Genomic DNA, 24019 nt, shown 5'->3' on the forward strand with positions numbered 1-24019 from the left:
AGTAGTAAGTAGTAAGACTACTCAAAGATCAAAGATCAAACGACAGTTGACCGAATAGATAGCCTTAACTCAGGACGTGCAGCGCAGTCAGAATTCAATTCACTCAGAAGTACAGGGATGCTTTGACAGTACAGCGTACAGGAAGACCTCAATGTCGGCCAATGCTCTAGCTCTACTGCATGCATCTCTATATAATTGTAGTGTAAGTACGGCACACTATTATCACGTGGACTGAAAATGCTCACTCATAAATGGTCTGGGTTGAATGAAGGAGCTTATAAACTGGTGTTGAACTCATCTTTTACAAGTGGGAACTTGCTATCGATACAGATCAGTGGAATGGGGAAAAAAAACAGGCTTGAGCGTCTGCATCTGCAAGCACAAAATCGCTGTTAGAGCTCCATCTTGTGGAATATAAACAATCATTCAGTGCGTCAACCGGATGTGCAGACCGAAGAGATGCAGTGAAAGGGGGCAGAGTACAATGTTGTTGTATGCATGCTGTGTGTATGAACCAACAGGAGCATTTTCCCCCAGAGAATTTCCACTGATAATCACCGTAATCACTTACTAATCAACTCGTGCTGGAGTACCCTACAGCGAATGGCAGTCTTATCTAGTGTGACGCCACACCTGTCTCCAGCCCAACCCCCACCTTTGCCCAGATCACTTCCATACAAACCAAACTTCCCCCTACTACCTTTGCAGAACAGTTGAACCGTGATGGCGTCTACCTATGAATGTGAGTGCTCTACCGTCTTTTATTTGCGTTAGCTTGAAAATACCTGTGCCATTGATGGTGGTTTCTTCGTGAAATTAGATAAGAAATTGCATGAAAATATAAAAAAGGGCGGAACACGCCAGACCAAACAGGGAGCCACACTTGAAGACTGGCGAGGGAAGACACAAACATAAGGTGAAACAAGCTGTGCCTACTCTACCACGTGATTCTTCATTTATTTTTTGCGCCAGTGTGCTCTCTGTCCATATCAAAACACTGGCGGAAACATGCATTTGTTTCCATCATGTTAACGTTAATTGAGAAAAACAATGATTTAAACAGGCCAAATGTTGGTAAGAAGTTGGTAAGAACTGTAGGCTACACATACGTTTGGAAGATACGGACGGAAGCACTTTGTTCGTGTGTACACTAACAACAAATTACACAAATGGTTACTAGCTCAACTATGATCACTGTGGATCCTTTTTTGATTATCTGAATTCTCTTTGTTAGGCTTAAGGTTAAGCTACTTGGTTAGATGACAAGAGTAAAGGTAAAATTAAAGAATGGCAGTTAATCATATTTTAGCTGCAGTTTTGTTTGTGGGGTGATCTGGTTTAAGTCTTGAAGTTACAGTGTGTAGGATTTAGGGGGTAGCAGAAATGGAATAAAGTATTCATAATTATTATTAGTGTATAATCAAACTACGAATCATTGTGTTTTCATCAGCCAGTCCCTCCAGGATCTTGCAAGGGCTTGTTGTAATTATAGAAGTTAAAAGTGACGGAAATTCCTGTGGGAATTCAAAAAATGTAATCCAATGCAGAAATTCCATGACTATTTTTTTGCTGAAATATTTTGTTTACTAAGATACAATTGGAGCATGTCCTCTTTCTAGGAGTCAGCCATGTTGTGCCACCATGTTTCTACAGTAGCCCAGAGGGGATAAAACACTGGTTCTAGAGAGGACCTTTATTGTTTTAATAGCAATTGACAATAGCTATTGAGGGCCTTTGTAGGTTCTCCTACATGCTTTGAAAGTGAGGGGTATTCAGTTGCTTGCAATAAAGCAACCTCACCACTTGTTGCCATTAATTATACATAATGCACATTCAAGTCACGGAGGTATTATATAGACCTGGAGAGAGGGGAAGGTTTAAAATGTCTCCCGTTAGACGCTCGGCACCAGTTTTACAAAAAGCCAGTTAGGAGCTACATTAGGGATGGCCACACATGTATGTAGTCTATGAGGATTGGTGGATGTTCTTGGCTTGAAAACTGACAGTTTATGCACAAGTTTATTTTCCGAGAGACAAAAATGATCGAAATCGGTCCTGTGTTGTGTTAGAGCGCTATAACTGGCAACCGCAAAACTGTTATAAAATGTCATTCCATGGGGCACGCATCTGCGTCAAAGTAAACTGCTTGTTTTGGCTATTAACAGGCTCATATTGTTATTATAAGTGTCTGACAACATGGAAAGGATCCCTGCAGCTAACAATCTGTGTTTGTTTACGCTCAATAAATATAAAGAAACTGTAGAAAATGACTGTAGAAACTTGAATTTGCTTAAAGTTAACACAATGATGTAATGCTAAAAAAGGATATCCATCTCTGAAAACTGCCACTGTTTTTTAAGATCAAATCTTCATTTGTTTTGTTTACAGAGTTACCATGGTGAGAGCATGCCAGAGAAAAAAGGCCCGAGGGCGTCCGGTGCGGGATGCCATGCGAAAAGCTGTCAAGCATGTGGTGTCACATATGAAGGCCACAACCAAGGACCTCAGCGTCAATGATCACACACTTACACACGTCTGTGACCAAATATCAGAAAATGAAATTGATGCAATGGAAGACACCCCTGCCTGCAATGAAGGCAATGTGGACGCAAGGCGAGAATCTAGTTCTGATCTGGAGAGGGAGTTGGCCTCCTGTATTTTCAGTGCAGCCGATATTTACATTTGTCTTTCTTCCGAGAAAGTCAGGAGATTGGCTTACCAGTTCGCAGTAAAACACCAACAACCCGTGCCTTTATTGTGGAAGAAAGATGAGCTGGCCAGTGAAGACTGGCTTTCTGCTTTCCTAAGGCAACACCCTACTCTGCCAATTAGCAGCGCTAAAGCAACAGGTCCAACAGGGGGAACTGGCTTTAACAAAAACAACGTTCACGTCTTTTTGAGTAACCTAGAGGATGTGGTGAAGAGACATGGTTTTAGACCTGAATTGATGTGGTACGCGGAAGAAATTGGTGTTGCCATAGCTCAAAACCGCCACACGGTGGGAACCAGGAGGGATTTCCAACAGGTGGCGGCCATTACCTCTGCTGAGCAGAGTTGCCCGCTCACCATGACTTGTTCAGTCTCAGCTACAGGGAACACAATTCCACTCTACTCTGTTTTTCCGAGATTGAGATTTATGGAGGACGTCCACGCTGGGGCCCCTGCAGGAAGCTGTGGGGGCTCCCACCCCAACGGCTGGTTGAAAGAGGAACAATTTCTTGACTTCCTGAGGCATTTTGTGCGACATTCAAAGTGCTCCCCTGAGAGGCCTTGTCTCCTACTGACAGATAATCATGGATCCTACCTCTCCATTGAAGCCCTTGATTTTGCACGAGGAAATGGAATAATGTGGAGGATGATTCCCCCTAACTGCTTCCACCTCTTGCAGCCCCTGGAGTGTACCGTTTATAGACCAATTAAAGCACACATAAACACAGCTATTGATGACTGGCTACTTGCCAGTCCAGGGAAGACTGTTGCAATTCATGATATCCCAGGAATCATTACCAGGGTCCTGCCCCTGGTCACTTCCCCACACAACATCATGGCTGGCTTTAAGGCATGTGGTATCTACCCTCTGAATCCTGACATTTTCACAGATTCTTCTGCCACAGACCACCCAATCTCCTCTGAGACCCATCCATACAGTGAGCCAGCACTCATCTGCAACGGTGGAGCCTGCAACCCTGACAATAAAAACCACACCAGAATTCCTGTGGCATATGATGGGCAAGGCCACTCCAGCAGCACTCATGATCTGCAAGACTATCATCGAACCCCAGGCCTTTGGTTTCACAGTCCTACTCCAGGCCCCTCAGGTGCACCCAGTGGTCCAACTTCAGGATGTATTGACTCGCCAGAATCATCTGATGAAGACGAAGGTCTCTGTCGGGTGTGTATGGAGCCTTTTCCACACAGCAACTCTGAGGTGGTGTGTCTGCAGTGTGTTTTACGCAGGAAGTGGACGCAGAGTGATGACCTGGATCACTCCATTATCGCTTCTGTGACGCAACCAAAGAATGCTCTGGAACCCGCCCACACTACTGAAGTTGCCGCCCACGATATCCACAAGGACGCCCATGATCTCCAAAAGGACACTTACAGTGACTCATCACCTACTCACAATCTCCATAACCACATCTTGTCTACTTCAGAACCCGCACAGGATGTTGAAAACAACCACACCCACAGTGCTTCAACATCCACTAATGGGACCCCAAACCACACCCACCACACTACAGCACCAACCCACAACACTGAAAACCACTCCCATGTAGACTTAGCACCCACCCACAATGCACATGACCACACCCACATGGACTTTAATATTGAAGAACACACCCATGGAACTCTGGCACCAGAACATCTACAGTCTGCTCCAGGCGTTCCAGAATGTCCTCACAGTCCAACTCCAGGGCCGTCAACAGCACCTAGTGGCCAAACGCCAGGTCGTCTTCACTCTGCAGAATCATCTGATGAAGATAAAAGTTTCTGCCAAGTGTGTATGGAGCCTTTTCCACACAGCAACTTGGAGGTGGTATGTCTGCAGTGTGTGCTACGCAGGAGTTGGATGCAAAGTGATGACACTGACTGCTCCATTGTTCCTTCTGGGACCGCATCCCCTAGTATTCTTGAAATCGACAATGATGTTGATGATGCCACATCCAGTGCCTCGTTATCTATTCACAATGTCCGAAACCATTCCAATAGTATTACTGGTCACCCCATTATTCTGACTGTGTGCCACTCACCCCGTGATCCCGAACAAAATAATGAAGATGCTACCCATGATGTCCAAACCCCCTCCCATGATATACAAAGCCCCTCCCACGATATACAAAGCCACACCCATGATGTCCAAACCCCCTCCCACGATGTACAAAGCCACACCCATGATGTCCAAACCCCCTCCCACGATATACAAAGCCACACTCATGATGTCCAAACCCCCTCCCACGATGTACAAAGCCACACCCATGATGTCCAAACCCCCTCCCACGATGTACAAAGCCACACGCATGATATCCAAACCCCCTCCCACGATATACAAAGCCACACCCATGATGTCCAAACCCCCTCCCACGATGTCCAAACCCCCTCCCACGATATACAAAGCCACACTCATGATGTCCAAACCCCCTCCCACGATATACAAAGCCACACCCATGATGTCCAAACCCCCTCCCACGATGTACAAAGCCACACGCATGATGTCCAAACCCCCTCCCACGATATACAAAGCCACACCCATGATGTCCAAACCCCCTCCCACGATGTACAAAGCCACACGCATGATATCCAAACCCCCTCCTCTGAGGTACAAAACCAGACCAATCGTCTTTTAGTGTCCACCCATGATGTCCAGATCCACCCTGATAGCACCTCAGTGTTGACCCATGATGTCCAAAACCACACCCAAGGTTACCCCATTATTCTGTCTGTGTGGCACTCACCCTGTCATCCCGAACACAATAACGAAGATGCCTCCGCTGATGTCCAAAGCCACACCCAAGGTTACCCCATTATTCTGTCTGTGTGGCACGCACCCAGTGATCCCGAACACAATAATGCAGATACCTCCCATGATGTCCAAAACCCCACCCAATGTGCCTCAGTCCTCAACCATGACACTTATTACCAAACACACTCTGAGTCGGCATCCACCCAAATTCACACTTCGAGTAACTCGGTGTCCGCTGTAACGGAACAAGACCAAACCCACAGTGCTTCAGTTCAAAATACACAAGCCAGCACCTGCCAAACCCCAGAACCGGAGCTCCTCCATTCAGTGCTAGGGCTTTCAGAACGCCCCCTCAGTCCGACTACCCCAGGGCCTTCAACAGCACATGGTTGCCAGACTCCAAGTCACCACACCGCTGTACGCACCGGCACACCTCCTGGTCTACCAGATTGTCTTCATACTCTAAGCTTTTCTGTATGGCCTCAAGGTCTCACTTCAGGACCTTCAACGGCACCTGGTGGCCGGATGCCAGGTCGTCTTGACTCTCCAGAATCATCTGATGAAGATGAAGGTGTCTGTCAAGGGTGTATGGAGCCTTTTCCACACAGCAACTCAGAGGTGTTGTGTCTGCACTGTGTGTTACGTATGAAGTGGGGGCAGAGTGGGTCTGGGTATGCAGAGCAAATGTCTTGAAATGTTTATTTCACTTAAAATGTTACATTTTTGTTTGGTTTATTGACACTGTTGCCTTTAGCAGCACAGTTACATTAATAGACAGTATTGGAGAGGAAAATTTACACACCAGCCAAAAGTTAAAATTTAGTTTTCAAGGCTTTCAATGCATATATATATATATATATATATATATATATATGTCAAAGTTTAACACTTGTTGAAAATCTTTCTCTGAATTTTAATGAGACAACATGCTTTGTGTTCTCTTGGTTGATACACCGTTGGACTGTTATGGAACATTCACCGTTTCTTAATGTTAGTTTACCAACCCAGTTTACTAGTGGTTCAAGCACAATACTACAGGCAGAGATATGATGCAAACACAAATATTTCCAGTCTTCTGTCATGTTTTTACAGAGGGTGTGATTGAAGAGTTTGTAGCATGTTTTATGTATGGACAAGATGCCACGTAATGGAAAATGGTTCTGGAAAATCTATGATTTAAAACTAGTTTTGCAGTCTTGTTTAAAAAACACCTGTAACATGTTGTTTGAAAGTGCCTATGTATGTTTTAAGAGCTTGCGAGACAAATGGACAACAGTAAGACAAATCAGTTTATCTTCCATTACCTCATGTTACAGGCCTGTTGAGCCTAATGCTAGAGATTTATAATAAACGTTATACCTCTGCATGTCATTTATTTTTTATTATTATTATTAGTCAACCACAAAAAAAAAAAGTTAAACAATAGGAAACACTAATAAATTAAACAAATTAAATTAAAAGTTCCAACAGTACACATTTCAATAAAAACACAAGGGAAGGGATTGAGGCTGTATTTCCTTTCTTTTGTAATTATCCATGCTCATGACTATTTGAGAAAAAAATTATGTAGCGTTAATCTTAAGGGCAGCTGGTGTCCGGCTTCATGCTGACTGGGGCAAAAGCCTATTAGACCAAGAGAAGTCACATGGGTGGCCGTGACCTTTGACCCAACCCAACCCCCCTAAGGTCTCAACACAGTCTTCTCTAACTTGTGGGGGTTGGAGATTTGAACATTTTGTTGAGAATATCTCAGAATTTAATGGACAGCAAGAAATGTATGATTTTAAGTATTGTGTATATTTTTGGGAACAATCTAATCAGTCAAGTCTGTTAAATAGCAAAAGGCAGCCTGTAAAAATACATCTACAAGGGGTAAAAATCACAATAAGCTTGTGAGGTTAAATTAAAACACATTTTTATTAGGTTATTTACGATATGTAAAGTTTGACTTTTTCAAATGAATCCTTTTTGAAAATAAAAGCCCTAAAAACTCTTTTAAAAAGTTGTAACAGTACACCATTACGTTTAGGTAAGCATGACATGAATTAAATCCCAAGAACACACTATATTAAACACTTTATTAACTCAACACATTGTATGAATTTACAAAAACACATCTACTAAACAAACATAGTAACATACTAATAGTAAAAGCTAAATAATTGTGAAAAATAAAAAAAAGTGAACAAACTCACAAAAGATATTTGAATTTACCGCCCATAAAGATGCATCATGGGAAACCAGCCATTTTCCCCTCAAAAGTGTTCCTCACTTCCATTGTGTGAACCCAGTAAATAGTGACAAGAACAGAGCTGTGAAGAGCTTCTTCGGTTTGTTTCCTATTTTGACAGGTAAGTCCAACTTTCTCCGAATATTCACTTGTAACTTTCTTAATAATTATTATTATCACACACTTATTAAGTAGAAATTAAAATATAATTGTTTTAGCTGACTACAGCTACTAAAAGAAATAATCTAAAACGACCGCTGGAAAGGTTGGTAGAAAGCAGCCTTGGTGCAAGACAAAATTTCCGCTCCGAAGGTGCTTGCCCACTTGCTGGGGTTAAACGCGGTCGCAGAGTACACGTGTTCGAAAATAATAACATCCTTGGTTATCCTTAAAGCCTTTACTTTCAAGCTTGATTGCTTGGGTCGATATTAAAAGTAAGAAAAATTAGTATTTTCGAAGGTTTCGTCGACCTCATATTGGAGTTTTAGCTCTTCCCGTTTACACACATCTGCAGCCTCCATCTTGTCATCAGAAGGGGGGCGGGGCAGCCAGTCAACGCCGTAAGCCTATTCGTAGAGGGACACATCTCCCGCCCAACAGTCGTTCCGATTGGGTTGTTTCGAAGTCCGTGAGATGTATTTGTGTACATAGACACTGCAACACTGCCTGAAGACAAACAGACGTCTGATTGATTAATGATCTCAGGCTGTGGAAGGGGGGAAAAAAATCTAAAAATATATTTCCGAAAAAGAGGGGGAAACAATTTAAGTGTGATACAAAAAGTAAGATTCAGCCTTAAACTTGCTTGAACTTTCTTAACGTAAAACGGACAGCTCTGCCAGCATTGTAAATCCATAAATCTACATCGTCTAAGTATTGACTTTGCCTCTCACCTGTTGCAGGTGAACTCAAGACGCCATGGCCCGTACCAAGCAGACTGCCCGTAAATCTACAGGAGGTAAGGCCCCTCGTAAGCAGCTGGCCACCAAAGCTGCCCGCAAGAGTGCCCCTTCTACTGGCGGCGTGAAGAAGCCCCATCGCTACAGGTGAGAGTCGCAAAGGACACTACCAAGAAACCGGAGGTTTGCATTTGTGGAGGCAATTTGTCTGTGCTGTGGTAGTAATATGCCATCCTCCTCTTCCATTTGACCCGCAGGCCTGGAACTGTGGCTCTGCGTGAGATCCGTCGGTACCAGAAGTCCACTGAGCTGCTGATCCGCAAGCTGCCCTTCCAGCGCCTGGTGAGGGAGATCGCCCAGGACTTCAAGACAGACCTGCGTTTCCAGAGTGCAGCCATTGGAGCTCTGCAGGTCAGCCTGCCTGTCTGCTTAACACTACCCCATGAAAGTGCTTTAAAAATAATCTAGGGTGTGTTTCCTGAAAACATTGTTGAACTACCACCATTAAAAGACAGACCATAATATTCAACACTGTCTCCATGGTAACGATGGTGGTTGCACAACGAGTCTTTCAGGAAACACAGTCCTGTATGAGTCAATTTTCCTTGTCCTCACCTTCTTCCTTGTCCTCTGCAGGAGGCCAGTGAGGCATATTTGGTGGGCCTGTTTGAAGACACCAACCTGTGCGCCATCCATGCCAAGCGCGTCACCATCATGCCCAAAGACATCCAGTTGGCACGCCGCATCCGCGGGGAGCGCGCTTAAGCACCTCTCCCCCTCCCTTCTCCCTGTTTCCTACCTTCCTCTCCTTTGACCAGTCCGTCTGTCCCTCCCTCTCTTCTTTCATAAGTATTTTCTAGAGTAACAATGATTATGGAAAAATAATTAAATGTGTAGTCTTGTCTCTTGTAGTGCTCTTGCCAGCAAAGTTTTAGGGTACTCTTTTTGTGGATGTATTAGGTTATTACACATCACACATACCCACTTAGAGAAAAGGGTCAACGTATGACTTATTCCGTGTGCTAGTCCAAGTACTGGAGTCTCTGTATAGTGTGGACATGCTCTTTGGCTATGCACGAATGTCTCAAATCCGAACATGGCCCTAAGGCATCAACGTGACTTTTTTTTAAATTTTTTATTATTTCTTCTTTATTTCCTTTTTTGTATTCATAACAGGGCAGACATTTGTGCAGGAAAAGATGGATTGGATTGGCGACATCAGATAGTTTGTTGCTGGGCTAGGAGGGTTTGAAGTGGGAGGAAACTAGTTCCTTCTCAGGGTGCTGGAAACCCAAAAGGCTGTTGATGACGCTGAAACAGATCTGACCCAGATCTGTTTCCAGTCTCTGTTGCTTTCTGGGAAAAATAGTCCTTTATGCCCAACACAAACGAAGACTAGGAGACGCGTGTTTGTCTACTGATCACTTCGGGTGAGCTTGTTTGGTTTTTGTTTTAAATGAAGTGCTTTATTACTCTTTGGTATCATTGTTTGGTATGTTTTGTCTTTTTGTTTTCTCCTTCCTCCTGCATTTATAAATCCTATGACATGCAAGGTGTTCCTTTTTAACCATAAGAACATTTATATGTATGGAAACAACTGCAAACTGTACTTTATATTGTGAAAGGGAATGATTTTTAATCACCTTTTGTAGTAGATTTTGTTGAAAATAATAAAAGCATCAGTACAAGATTCTTCATCCTTATATGTAGCAGTGGTGAGTTCACAAAAAGTTTTACACCTAATGGCTACTCGATTATCTTCCCTTGTATCCAGATTACAAGTATTGGTATTTCGTCTCAGGTTGGTTTGAAACCTTATCTTGTTATTTTTTTAACTGTTTACTTTTTTTAAGTTGTCATTAAAATTGTAATATTCCAGTGTTTCATGCAGATGGGATAATAAATTAATGTTACTCAATGTTTGCTTCATTGTTTTATTCAAGAGTGGAGAAGAGAAGTTACATCTGGTTTGAGGATCGTGCTCAACTGAAAAATAAATGATACATTTTGCTTGGCGACTCACAGAATAAAGCACTATTCGCAACCGTCAGATAAACAAACTAAACTTTTCTACGGGTGCCCAAAATAAGTGGGGGATCATCACACCATTCACGTTTGCTAATATGTCAACTACACTCAAAGTAATAACATATGAAACGCAAAGCTGAGCAGCACTATTGTAACTGGTTGCAGTGTTCGTTCGCAAGCTTCGCACCAATAGATCGATATCCATCATGCCTTTTATTGTATTGTATTGTTGTACATTTGCGTTGCAGTGTAAATAGTCTAGAATAGACCCATGTCCGGTAATTTTTTTCAGTAGTGTTGCTCGAAAACAATGTATCACCCGCTGTTGGAGAATTCGAGGTGGTACACGCACTTATTTGCCGACTGAGCTCAAATGTTATCAATTACAATGTTACAAAAAAGTATTACGCTCTTAAACGCTAACGCTCGATGGTTATGTTACAAGTTAACATAGAAAACCCATGTCAAAATAAGTACTCGCTAGCTTCGTGTTGCATTGTGGGAAATAAATGATTGACACGGCAGCCATGTTCCCGCTGGACTACTATTGTGGGTACTACGTGATAAATAGACGACCAGATAAGCGGAATATCAAGAAGACATTCTAAAATCACATTTACTCACGGGTAATGTATTCTGTTTTTAGCTTATAAACTAAATAACATATTTGTGAAAAATTAGGTTGTAATTGACCATTTTACGTGCTACTGGTATGCTATTGATAGCATTACAAAATGTGGAAAAACAGCGTCGTCGAAACGACCTAACCAGAATAGCTGTGTTTTCAAGCCTTCGGTCGGGGAAAAAATCGTTTCGAATTGATGCAACACTTCACTCGGTCTAAATTCTGTTGTTTCGCCTTAATTCTGTGCTTGAAATCAGCTTTTATATTCCTTAGGTTGTCCTCTTCGACACCAAGTTAGTTTTTCGTCGATACAGAGGCCAATTTACACATAAATTACAAAGTTGTAACAATTGTCGTTGGGTTTTCAGCTGCACTTTCTGCCCGAGTGCATATCAAACATCCGCCATCATGTTCGCAGGATTGTGGGCGGGGCAATCTCAACTTTACCAACAGCGGACTAGAGACTTAAATCCCGCCTTCTACCGGGATCTCTTCTCTGGTTGGCTAAGATGCGTGTATACATTCTATTTTCATTGGGTGTCGAAGCCACAAGGAAATGATTGATATCCTCGTTGTCTGTTTTCATTAAGAGGCATATTCCAAAGAATTTCTCATAATATTTAATTGACCGAAAATTAGTGCACGTAGCAGCTGTGTGTTTTTGTTTCTATGGGTAATTGAGTGACAGTCTGAAATATTACAGAATTGTCATTTGAAGATTTTGCCATAATTGGATACAACCAAACCAGCAGTACAAAATATAGATTTCATATAGTGGGTTTGGGTTTTCACAACAGTAAATGTGCCACCAACAACGTTAATTCTGTATAACACTTGAGCTCTGTACCTTGATGGTAGTTTGTGAGAGGTCATTGTCAGTTCTTATGTGATGGGCAACGTCATTACCAAAATAGCAGTAGGATTCGATATACATATTTCATTCCAAAGCTAAATACATTCTCTTAATAATTGTTTAAATGTTAAATAAATGTTTGTATAGTCACATGTTACTCTAACCGTATATCTATAGTAATTCTCATACAGGAAGTTAACTCATTAACTGGCATTATCTTCACACGAATCTCAGTTTCCAAGCAATGTGCTAATGATGTTGCCTTTCACCTGTTGCAGGTAAACCTGAAGCAGCATGGCTCGTACCAAGCAGACTGCCCGTAAATCTACAGGAGGTAAGGCCCCTCGTAAGCAGCTGGCCACCAAAGCTGCCCGCAAGAGTGCCCCCTCTACTGGCGGAGTGAAGAAGCCCCATCGCTACAGGTGAGAGTCATGACACACACTCTAGCACTAGCCAGTGGTAGGGCTGTACACTAAACTTTAAGGTTGTAGCACTGGTACTAGTAAGATTTCAGGGTTGACAAGAGGAATTTTAAAGGACTCACTCTAGTTAGTTGTAGCCTACTGACCGGTAAACTGAACACAATGCTCTACTGACCGGTAAACTGAACACAATGGTCCCATCAATATTTAGTGAGCTAGCATTTATTGTTTCTCTTTGAGTCCTGACTTAGTCCTGCTGAATTAAGTGAATAATGCTAGTATCACATGCCCTACTGCATTTGTCTAATAATTATGATTTTAACCCAAGATAAACACACCAATGGAAGGTAGACACTTGTGTTCTTATATGGATATGTACACGCACAATAAATATATCTTCGTAACTTGTGTGTGTGTTTTATAAACTATTTACAGTCCTTGTGAATGTGTTTGACCCGTATGTTTTGTTGTAATGTTAATGCTTCTCAGAGTGGATGAGACAATTCTGCCATCATAGTGGGTTTGGGTGTTTCACAACAGTAAATATGCCACCGTTATAACAATGTTAATTCTGTAGAACACTGTAAGCCCTGTACCCTGATGGTAGGATGCGAGACATCAGTGGCAGTTCTTATGTTGTGGGGCTGATATGACATCTGTGCCATGCCTTTGACCCGCAGGCCTGGAACTGTGGCTCTGCGTGAGATCCGTCGGTACCAGAAGTCCACTGAGCTGCTGATCCGCAAGCTGCCCTTCCAGCGCCTGGTGAGAGAGATCGCCCAGGACTTCAAGACAGACCTGCGTTTCCAGAGTGCAGCCATTGGAGCTCTGCAGGTAATACACACACACTTAACATGTGTATACCTGGCTAAGAGGTTCTGATGTTGTGTGGGGACAAGCCTAACACTCTGGTCTTAAAACTGTTGAACCTCAAAAAGGGGAACAGGCGTCAGAGGAGAACTAAGTTACAGGGTAGTTTGTTTAATCAGGCGAAACCACAAGTGGTTCAACAACCGTTGCATTGTTTCTAAAGAATGTGTAACACAAACCTGCTCTGTGTGTTGACAAAGATGTCAGACCACTGAGATCATTTTGCTTTTGCGTTGGCGCACATTTACGTGGGTTATTTGAGGATACGGTGTACTGTTTGAAAGTCTGCTTTCATTGAGATAGGTCTCTGATGCTGGTTTCTGTGTTTGTATGTGTGTGTCTGCAGGAGGCCAGCGAGGCGTACCTGGTGGGCCTGTTTGAGGACACCAACCTGTGCGCCATCCACGCCAAGCGTGTCACCATCATGCCCAAAGACATCCAGCTGGCACGCCGCATCCGCGGGGAGCGCGCTTAAGCGCCACCCTGTCTCTCTTGCCCTCCACTGTCTGTTGTCCTCTTCTCTGACCAATCCGTCTTCCCCCTCCCCCCCCCTCCCTCCCTCCTCCCTCTCTTTTGTAGTTTTAGTGTGAACAGTGATTATGGCAAGAACAAAGTGTGTAGTTATGTCTCTTTCTCGTAGTGCTCTCGGGAGCAGACTTTTAGGGTACTCCTTTGCGCATGTACCAGTGTGTCGCTGATCAGGTCCACACATACACCCACACACACACAATGGCAGGCCCCTTGCACCCCCTAACTTCCAAGAAGTTTGCTTTAGCTGACCTCTCTGGTGGCAGGGGGACCAGATTTTCATCAAAGGATGTGTTTTTTTTGGGGGATGACGACGACGACGACAGTTGGAAGGGTTCTTAGCAGTCAAGGGGTCAGGAATCATCTGCTTAAGGGGTAGAACCACTCGGGTTCTACCACCCGCTGCAGGGTGCTAGAAAACAGTATGGGCCTCTCTCTTAACTTTATCAGAAAAGAGGTCACGTCACAGCTGTGAATGGCCAAGTCTGTTATTGCTGTGAGTGTGAGTGTATGTGTGCGTCAGATCAGCACAACAAATTGCATACAGAGTCAGGGTGTCTCTTGAGCAATTGTCTATTTTATTGCAATATTGACGATTACTGTTATTATTTCATTGGTGTCTGTTTCGTTTATTTTTTTAAATATACATACACATGCTCTTTTCATAATACTCTAAATATTTGTAAAAGAAAGAGGTGGAGCAAATCTGAAAGGATACAATTTTTTACTGATTTTTTTGAAAAAGAATAAAGAAAAACAAAAAAAAAATCAAGTTATCTTTATTTTCCAAAAAGACAACTTCTAAATAATCTTGGCTACCAAAGGGAGTCCAATTGCTTCATTCCCTGGTGAATTTGACTCTATTTTTCCTATCCTCCTCTCTTTCCAATCATGAATTCGGTGGTGAAATAATTTTGTGAAAAGGCGATGTGTTCTCTCCACTCAATTTCTACTCCCCCTGTGTCTCCCCTCTCTGTGTAGTCTAGTCTAGTCAGGAGGCTAGGACATGTGGTGTCCATTATGTTTAGTAAGGTCACCGTGTGTACAATGCTTTGGGGCGATGAAGTCACTTTCTTCAGGTTGGGGTGGTTGTTATGACTAGACCTCAGAGATCACCATCCCCTTCTTTCTCGCATTCTTTTCAACCATCTTTGTTCCACTATGTCCTGAAGTTCTCAGGTTGATGTGACAACCTTTTTTTTTGTCTTAATAGCTGGTATTTTATCTGAATTTGATTTATTTTCTTTTTCGTTTTGTTTGGGGAAATGTTCAAGATGTTTAAATAAACTTTGTTAATTCAAAAATATTCTCATAAAAACATGGATAATAAATGGATGTCACACAGTTGTTTGTGTCTCATCTTGAAGTGTCTCCTGCAAACCACACTGATCGATGAATTCTGACATGCTATGTAGAAGGGTTGTAGAGGTCACACACACAACAGTACTACACAGTTGAACGTTAAAGCAACACTATGCAACAATTTGCCACTTTAGGAATATTTCTATAAGGCAACTAGTGTCATTCTGACGGTATATGGTCACGTGAAGTACAGACAAGCGTGTTGTTCCCACTAGCCGTCCGGGATATGCACTGTGTGTCTCTGCACCAGGCTGAAACACCCCACCAAAATGTAAGAAAAGTTTTCACAGCACAACATAGCAAACTATCCAAAATACACCAGTGAACTAACATGCATGTTTGGCATCCAGGTGAGAAGGATGTGGTGGTTTCAGGCTGACCACGACGACTAAAAGCTAAGTTTCTCTTCAAACTCAACTGTTACCATAGTGCTAACCACCCAAAGAACGTGAGTTCAACTCCAAGGGAGAACAAAAACAGGTAGAAATGAATAGTGTAGGTGTATATCTTAAATGCGCAGTAAAATAAGTCTCCTAAATGACTGTAAAAGTAGGCTAATCTAAGTAACCAGTCCATTCTATTCTGTGAGGGGCCATGCATCAGAATCAATGGCAGTCATTATTGAAAGGACAATCGCCTAAGAGTAGGTTATAGAAAACATTCATCCGTTTCTAGACGCATGCCAAACAATACAGTAAATGCAGTCAAATTAAAATGTCCGATCACTGATTTTTTTGAGCTGGCAGTGTACTCACTGATAGCTCACTGATTCATGTTACAGTCGGTTACACGAGACTTAATTTAAATGCCAATCCAATCATATTTTATATTTACATATTTGTTGTTGTTTTGTTTTTTGTTAGACTACACCAAAAACCACACTCTCTTGACCATGGAGACCAGTCCAAAGTTCCAATATCTGTTAAATATCGTGTAATTTCAATGTCCGCTAGAGAGCGCTAGAGTACTTTGCTTGCAGTAGGCGCATCAGAGATGTTGGTATAGCCAAAGTCCTGACAGGCCTCCTGTAACGGCTCTGGTGAAGCTCGCGGTGCAAGGCAACACCGAGGTAACCTTCAGACACACTTGGCTACAGATAATGTTCGTTCAGTGATTCTTCTTTTGTTTCGTCTCAAATGAGGCTGGCTGATAGTAGACAAATAAAAGCGCTTGCTCTCTCCTCAAATTATCAGCAGATTAATTCTAATCGCAGAGAGAGATCTGACGAGTGCCTTTTAACTTTGAACACTTTGGTTAGTGTCATTAATATAAGGGTGAAACCAAATCACAGACTGATTACTCCACATTCCTTCCATTCCTCAGCAAATAGTCCACGGTAAAAAATATTGACAAACCAAACAGAAGATCACTGATCTGGGATGAAGCTGGTGGAATTCATAATGTTGAAAAACACTTTCTTAGATTCAAATCTGCACCCCTGCTTCCCCCCCAAAAAAAATCCCTGTCAATTCTGACAGATGGACCGAGAGTTAAAAAAAATGTAATTGTTAAATTGTTTTTCATTAAAAACAAAAACAATGCTGTCGGTTATTTGCAATATCAACCGGAAATGTTTACACGATGTGGTCCGGTAAGGTATTAATGGAGATGTTAATGATCAGGACATACAGTAAATACCAACTTCACTTGTGAACATTCCCAAAATGCATCCATCACTTATAAGGGAAATGATAGTGACCAGTCAACTGCAATAACGAAACGTTAGGAGAATGATGTGCCAAGGAGTCTTCAAATACAAATTCAGCTCAAAGAAATGGGGGGAAAACATTGAACCTGTGGAAGACAGCAATATTTTGAGGATGTCTTGAACACAACACACAACACGTTTTATTAGGGAACACACGACACGTTTTATTAGTCGTTCAAACAGGTGAATTATGCTGTCCCATAGTGTTTCAGTACCAGTGGGTCAGGAAAGTTGTTAGCCGCAAAAGAACAGCCCCTTATTTCCGCGCGCGGGCAGTGCGCACGTTTTCCACATGCAGGGGCCGTTACATGGAACATATCCTGTTGCAGACTTATCGTGGCTTACCAATCTTTCTAATCAATTTCATTTATGTGTTTATTTTGTCAATACTATAGTTTTATTGACTGATGAGCTGAAATTAAATGTCAACATCCTTTTGTTGGTCACTAGGACTAGGCCGACTCCAAAAAGCTATTTATTTGACACATAACCTGATTTCACAAATTTTGGAGAAGTTTCACAACTGTATTTGTATGTTTATGTCATCAATAGAAGAGTTGTATTGACATTTAAGCTCCTAAGAAATATTGTTACTATTACAATAATGTTTAAGGTTTGGAGGGGGCCATCAGCAGCCCTGCCCTGCCACAGTAGGATCTGTGTGTCAGCTCATGAAGGTCACAGAAGGTCACTGCTGTTTTTTCCTTTCCTCCCTCCTTTTTTCCCTGTTTCAGTAAAGTTACATGAAGCTGGCTTTCAATATGTATGTTGGTGATGCATTGCATAAAAAAAACCCACACACACACACTATGACTAGACAGATACAAACGGCATTAGCAATGCCAAAGGCATAGGCCTGATAGGTCTTCTGTAATATGTGTGCGCAAATACTGAACGGGGTACTAATTTCAACCGCAAACTGACGCACCAGTCACCAGCCGGCTGTCTTTGCTGGTGTAAATATATTCCTGCACTCAGGAATAGCACCCTTGAGTTCACAGTTTCCACTTGTAGTGACCTTCTAATCTACAGACCGGATAAATGTCTTGCTCAATTAGTGACCTGATGTCACTGTACCTGACTCTCACCACAGACACACACACGATTACGCCTGCAGATGCCTGTGTGCAAAATAGAATCCAATAACGTCGACACATAAATGTATTTACGTTAAGTATGCAAGACAGCCAAAAGTGTTAACAAACGGACAGACACCAGGCTGGAAGGCTGAAGCCTGTCTGAACTTAAAGGGAAAGAAAAATGCATTAGAGTGGTAAATATTGTGGAAAATACGATTAATCTGACTCCATGAAATTATTAAATGACCTCCAATATTACTAGTACATTAGGTTGTGGCACAGTAATGGCATGGCACACGCGGAGTTAAATCGATGGTTAATGAGTGAACAGTTTATTACTACAACTAGGCTTAACTGTTACAAGGATAAGTCAAACTGAATGTAAGGTAGAACACAAATAGATAAGTACAACTGTACATAATAACAATTGAATAAAAACAGGTTGGGCCAATTAAACCAAATATAACTGAAACCATCAATGCATCAAATGTAAAGAAATGAAACCCAACCTGAGCAGGTGAATAAGAGAAAGAGATGATATGATGAGAGATAGAGGGGAAATTAAGAGAGAGAGAGAGAGACAGAGAGAGAGAGAAAGAGCGAATGAAAGCATGAGCCAGAGAAGAATAAAAGCAAGAGGCCGGAAAAGGAGAGCAAGAGCGAGAGAGAGATCACGAGCGAGAGAGAAAGAGACCAACTGGCTGGTTAAATACCATAATCTTCATTTCCATGAGTTTCCACAATAGTATTGTCCTATGAGGTCTGGAGACCTTGGCCAGGCTGTGTGTCATTGCACTCAATGCATGGGGGTTGTTGTGAATACAAACAGTGGAAGTCGTCTGCTGTGAGAAGATCAGAGAGAGGTCCTCTGATAAGATGGATTCTGACCAGACTTTGGATGTCTGGGAGTCTATTGTGTGGACTTGATCATTTTTAGAGTGTTTTCTGCCTTATGAGTTTTCATGTTAAAACTACTCAGAACGACCTGACATTTGGAGAAGAATCTACAATGAATGAATGCATGAATAAGTCATCAAACAAAACAAAATAGTTTAAAGATAACTTTATTTATTTTTATCACACAAATAGCAGGTCAGAATTATAGTCTACTCAGACAATTTTTGATATTTAGTGGGATAATGTTAAAATAATTCTAACACAGAAATATGAATAAACTCATCATGAGAAATCATCATGAGAGAAACATGCCTATTAATGCAGTCTAATAAAAGCATTTAAATCAGCTGGACTTACCTCCACGGACACTCCTTTGTCAACAAACATGCATCTCAAACAGCCTACGCACAGCTAGCTTATACATGATATATACGCTTAAACATGCATCTCAAACAGCCTACGCACAGCTAGCTTATACATGATATATACGCTTAAACGCCAGTGTAGAACTTGAACTGCCTTATATTCATATGGACGAGAGTGAGGATGGTCACCCGGAGAATCACAGTGAGGCCGAAGAGACCAGGATGATAAGGGTGGTGTTGGGGTATTCAGAACGGGCATCGAGGTGGTGGTGTGTGTGGAGAGGGAGATTGTGCTGGAACTCTAGAAGGAAAAAGCATGGCGGTATGGGATGGAAGAGGCCCGAAACGACCCCGGAAGGTTAAAGTGTTCACTATTACACAAACGATTGTTTTATATTTAATGCAAAATATATCTGAATTACCTTCTACACCAAACAAGCAAAACAACTGTTGAATAAAGAAGATAAAGTATACAGATACAAAATTCCATGTTAAATTCACATACAATTGACAACAATGTTGTCAACTATGTAACATCTGTGCTTGCAGCATTTCTTTTAGCTCTCACACAAACTACCCTGACAATGTTCCAAAGGCTTCCTTCTGCATGTTGGAGAGGAGAGACGGAGGCTGTCATTTCCACAACCCAGAGAAACCACATCTATAAGGACAAGGAAGAAAAAGAGAGGTGAGTACTTGGACACATTTGACCATTGCATTACTCATCTAATACTAGTAATTAGTGATTAACCTGAAATGACATTAGCACAGCCTGCTTTCACACAGAAACTCCACAACTACAGAAAAAACAACAACTACATGTCACTCTGGGAGGTAACATGTATCAAAATCAACCGTAGTTCGTGTGTATCTGTGTGTGTGTGTGTGTGTCTCTGTGTGTGTCTCTGTGTGTGTCTGTGTGTGTGTCTGTGTTTGTGTGTGTCTGTATGTATCTTTTTCTGTCTACAGCCTCTTGGTTAAAGGGTTTAAAATCTGAGTCATTGTCTGGTTCCCTCCTATGACCTGACCTCCTGTCACCGTTTTAACTCCCTGCCAGCCGTTGGACCAAGTCCACCCATTTTCAGTAAATGAAACACAAAAGCTAAAAGAAGCACAAATGCATGGATGCCCACACCCTGTGCCATGGATGCCCACACCCTGTGCCATGCAGCCCCCCGCACCCTTTTCCACTCCCAGGTTTTACCCCCCTCCCCCTCCCTCAGAGCTGGCACGAGGGCGTTGACCCTGGCGTTGGTGTCAGCCGGTGCTAGGTTCCGGCAGCTAGGCTCGTGGTCCACGCACATTGGGTAACATCGCTGCAAGGAGTGTGTGTATATGTGTGTGTGTGTGTGTGTGTATGTGTAGGTGTGTGTATATGTGGGCATGAATGCCTGCATGTTTCTTTGTGCGTGTGTTTGTGTGTGTGTGTGTGTGTGTGTGTGTGTGTGTCTGTGTGTGTCTGTGTGTGTCTGTGTGTGTGTGTGTGTGTGTGTGTGTATGTTTGTGCAGGCGTGTGTGTGTGTGTGTGTGTGTGTGTGTGTGTGTGTGTGTGCATGAGTATGTATATATGTTTGAGTCACTCAAATTGAGTGTGTGTGCATGCGTACTTGTGTGTATGTGTGTATTGTATATATGTGTGAGTGTATGTGTGTGCATGTGTACTTGTGTGTGTGTGTGTGTGTGTGTGTGTGTGTGTGTGTGTGTGTGTGTGTATGCATACTTGTGCGTGTGTGCATGTGTGTATGCGTACTTGTGTGTGTGTGTGTGTGTGTGTGTGTGTGTGTGTGTTAGGTCACGGCGTGGGGGATTAGGTGTGTGTGAGTGATTGGGGGTGACAGCAGGCCCTGAATTAGGGGCCCCTGCGGCAGATTTCTCAGGCCTCTTTTAGACGCACTAAGCTGGATTTGTAGAAGCAGCCACAGCCATAGTCGTAGCCTCAGCCACGGCCACCACCGCAGCAGCAACAGCAGCAGTGTGTCAGTGAGCGGCGTTACCCTCCAATACCCCCCACTTCACCCCCATGTCACCCAAGTCCACTGTGCAAACCCCCCAAGCTCACCAGACAGGACCCCTGGCCCACCTGGCCCATGGTCGGACCCAGTTGACCCCCACACCCCCACACCAAGATGCTCATTTTAACTTATTTCCCCCCGTTCATCTCTTTACGACAACCTCTGTTGTTGTTGATGAGGAACTTAACTTAACATGACATTTTCTAAACCAGGGAGGACGATGGGAGCAAGATGTTTAAAGACCAACCATTAATGTGTGTGAACTGATGCACTGTAAACGCCTCAGTTTATATGGAGCATTGTAGAGAAGTCAATGTTTTTATGCACACACACACACACACACACATACACACACACACACACACACACACACACACACACACACACACACAAAACACACACACACACACACACAAAACACACACACACACACACACACACATACAGACAGACACACACACACACACACACACACAAAACACACACATACACACACACACAAAACACACACACACAAAACACACACACCAAGGCAGAAACATACAATCAGATTTAGTGTTGTTTGGTTTGAGTCCCCCAGAAGGACCCTCTTAGTGACGCACACTGGACGTTTTTGAGTATGCTCAGCCATGTTCTACTTCATGTGCTTCAAAAGAGAGCATGTCAGTTGGCTTCTTATTCTTTAATGTGTATGTGTTGCCTACGGACCAAAGACTCCTTCTGACACATTCCTTATTTCCTTACCTGACTTTTTAAGGGGAAATAGATGTGCTTGGAAACGACTGATATGTTAGTCAGTGTGATAACTCTATATGCTACGCAGTGCATAAGTGTTTGGTTTGTGTTTTTGTTTTGTGTGGAAGCGGCTAACGGTGGTTAGTACGCTAACTCTATATGTCCTCTGCACTCCATGGGTATTGGATGAGTGTGTGTGTGTGTGTGTGTGTGTGTGTGTGTGTGTGTGTGTGTGTGTGTGTGTGTGTGTGTGTGTGTTGTGTGTCTTCTGTGTAAAGAACTGGTTAACATAAGTTACTTGGTTTGCTGAAGTAAACGTTCTTCTACATGTTTTCATCATGTGTTGGAGTGTGTATGTGTGTGAACATGTGTTGTGTGCTTGTGTGTGTGTGTGTGTGTGTGTGTGTGTGTGTGTGTGTGTGTAAATGGCCGACATTAGTTAGTTGAAGTTAAGAGTTCTCTTTCTGCTTCCACCTTCTGTATTGGAGTGAGTAAGTATGTGTGCATGCATGCGTTGTGTGGTGACTGCTAGTGCCTGAGAGAGAAACTGAGAGAGAGAAAGAGAGAGAAAAAGAAAGAGAGAGAAAGAGAGAGAAAGAGAGAGAGAGAGAGATCGCTGTTACAGCCCTTCCATTGTAAGGCTGCAGATTGAGCAAGATCCTGAACTGGCTCCCTGTGCTAATTAGTGACATTCCAGTGGATTAAACAGCCAATTAATGATGAGAGAGCCATTGTGAATTGTGTGTGTGTTTGTGCGTCACTGCCACAGGGGTTTGTGTGAGGTAGAGTATATGTATGTGTGAGAAGGGGTGAGTTTACAGAGTGTGTATTAATCATGTGTTTTCTTTGATATTCACACACATATGCCTGTGCACGCACACACACACACACACACACACACACACACACACACACACACACACACACACACACACACACACACACACAGTGTGCTCGCATTATGCCATAACAATATGGGCTATTTCTGGGCTTCCTCAAACGATTAACTATTTTCCCATGTCCCAGGTTTCGTTGAAAATTATAAAATAAATTGACCAATCCATTGGCATGAGGGATTCAGTAACTTTTTTTTTTTCCGAACCATATTCCCATATGATTATCAGATTCACTTGTAATCCTCTTACTTTATTAACTGAGAAAGTATTACATAGCTAGGCCTAAGAAGCCAATTAAAAAATGTGCAGAGTGTTTATTTGGAACCTTTGTTCTACGGCCTCTTTAGGAACTAATGGCCTATTAAGGAACCAATGACGAATCTTTAGGCAGAGATAGTTTTCCTTATTCTACCCCATTTTATTATTGTCCATCCATCTACAGTATATCTAACTTTCAATAACATGATATACACACAGTAACAATAACATGATATACACACAGAAGTGTTTCATTTTACCAGACCAATGGTAAACTTTCTATTCAATTTGAATAGAATCTAATCGCTCTCTCTGCCACCCCAACACAACACATTACCCAATATGGTTTCCCAGTGAGTGTGCCTGTGTGTGGGCTAGAAGTAAATGTATCATTTTATGTGTAATATCCCTGTACTCTCCCTTGTACGTCGCTTTGGACAAAAGCATCTGCTAAATGACTAAATGTAAATGTACTGTGTCGCTTGTTGGTGTGCTGTTTTTTGAATGAAGACTTTGCGCATCTGTGGAGGCTGTTTGTATGCACACATGACAATGTTGTGTGCTTGAATCAGTGTGCTTGCATAGGCTTGGCCATGTGTTTGCCCCTGTTTCTACTGTATGTCTGTGGTCTGAGAGCTGAAGTTGCACGTGGTAAAGGTATTTGTGTGACTGTATGCATTCAGTGAGTCAGCCGTTTACAAGTGTTGTATTTGTTGTTGGCCATGTGACTGGATCAGAACCGCTGCGCTATGTTCCTGGTTGGCATGTGACTGGATCAGAACCGCTGCGCT

At 42.6% G+C, this 24019-nt stretch overlaps 3 protein-coding genes and 1 long non-coding RNA gene across 6 annotated transcripts in view; 3 read left to right on the forward strand and 1 right to left on the reverse strand.

The window, feature by feature from the left end:
- Positions 1-384: 384 nt before the first annotated feature.
- On the forward strand, positions 385-7528 carry LOC116221853 (pollen-specific leucine-rich repeat extensin-like protein 3). Of its 2 annotated transcripts, none has more exons than XM_031573857.2 (2): positions 385-742; positions 2389-7528. In XM_031573857.2, exon 2 carries the CDS (start codon positions 4773-4775, stop codon positions 5343-5345), a length of 573 nt encoding a protein of 190 aa, XP_031429717.1. In that variant the 5' UTR covers positions 385-742; positions 2389-4772; the 3' UTR covers positions 5346-7528. The 2 variants fall into 2 exon arrangements, with proteins under 2 accessions (XP_031429717.1, XP_031429716.1); XM_031573856.2 differs by having other exon boundaries at positions 403-916.
- Positions 7529-7709: 181 nt separating this feature from the next.
- Positions 7710-10508, forward strand: LOC105909691 (histone H3.3A). 2 transcript variants are annotated; one of them, XM_031573865.2, is made up of 4 exons: positions 7710-7812; positions 8594-8737; positions 8848-9001; positions 9227-10508. In XM_031573865.2, exons 2-4 carry the CDS (start codon positions 8610-8612, stop codon positions 9353-9355), a joined length of 411 nt encoding a protein of 136 aa, XP_031429725.1. In that variant the 5' UTR covers positions 7710-7812; positions 8594-8609; the 3' UTR covers positions 9356-10508. The 2 variants fall into 2 exon arrangements, with proteins under 2 accessions (XP_031429725.1, XP_031429726.1); XM_031573866.2 differs by lacking the exon at positions 7710-7812 and adding an exon at positions 8370-8473.
- A 502-nt stretch (positions 10509-11010) lies between these two features.
- On the forward strand, positions 11011-15260 carry LOC116221855 (histone H3.3A). The gene is made up of 4 exons (XM_031573867.2): positions 11011-11244; positions 12375-12518; positions 13199-13352; positions 13735-15260. Exons 2-4 carry the CDS (start codon positions 12391-12393, stop codon positions 13861-13863), a joined length of 411 nt encoding a protein of 136 aa, XP_031429727.1. The 5' UTR covers positions 11011-11244; positions 12375-12390; the 3' UTR covers positions 13864-15260.
- Positions 15261-19113: 3853 nt separating this feature from the next.
- LOC116221856 overlaps positions 19114-24019 on the reverse strand; it is a 15040-nt gene continuing 10134 nt past the window's right edge. Inside the window, exon 2 of the long non-coding RNA XR_004164321.2 lies at positions 19114-19988. This is a non-coding gene — a long non-coding RNA (uncharacterized LOC116221856). The remainder of the gene's footprint in view (positions 19989-24019) is intronic.

Source organism: Clupea harengus, chromosome 9 (genome assembly GCF_900700415.2).
Source record: "Clupea harengus chromosome 9, Ch_v2.0.2, whole genome shotgun sequence".
In the NCBI taxonomy this organism is placed as follows: domain Eukaryota; kingdom Metazoa; phylum Chordata; class Actinopteri; order Clupeiformes; family Clupeidae; genus Clupea; species Clupea harengus.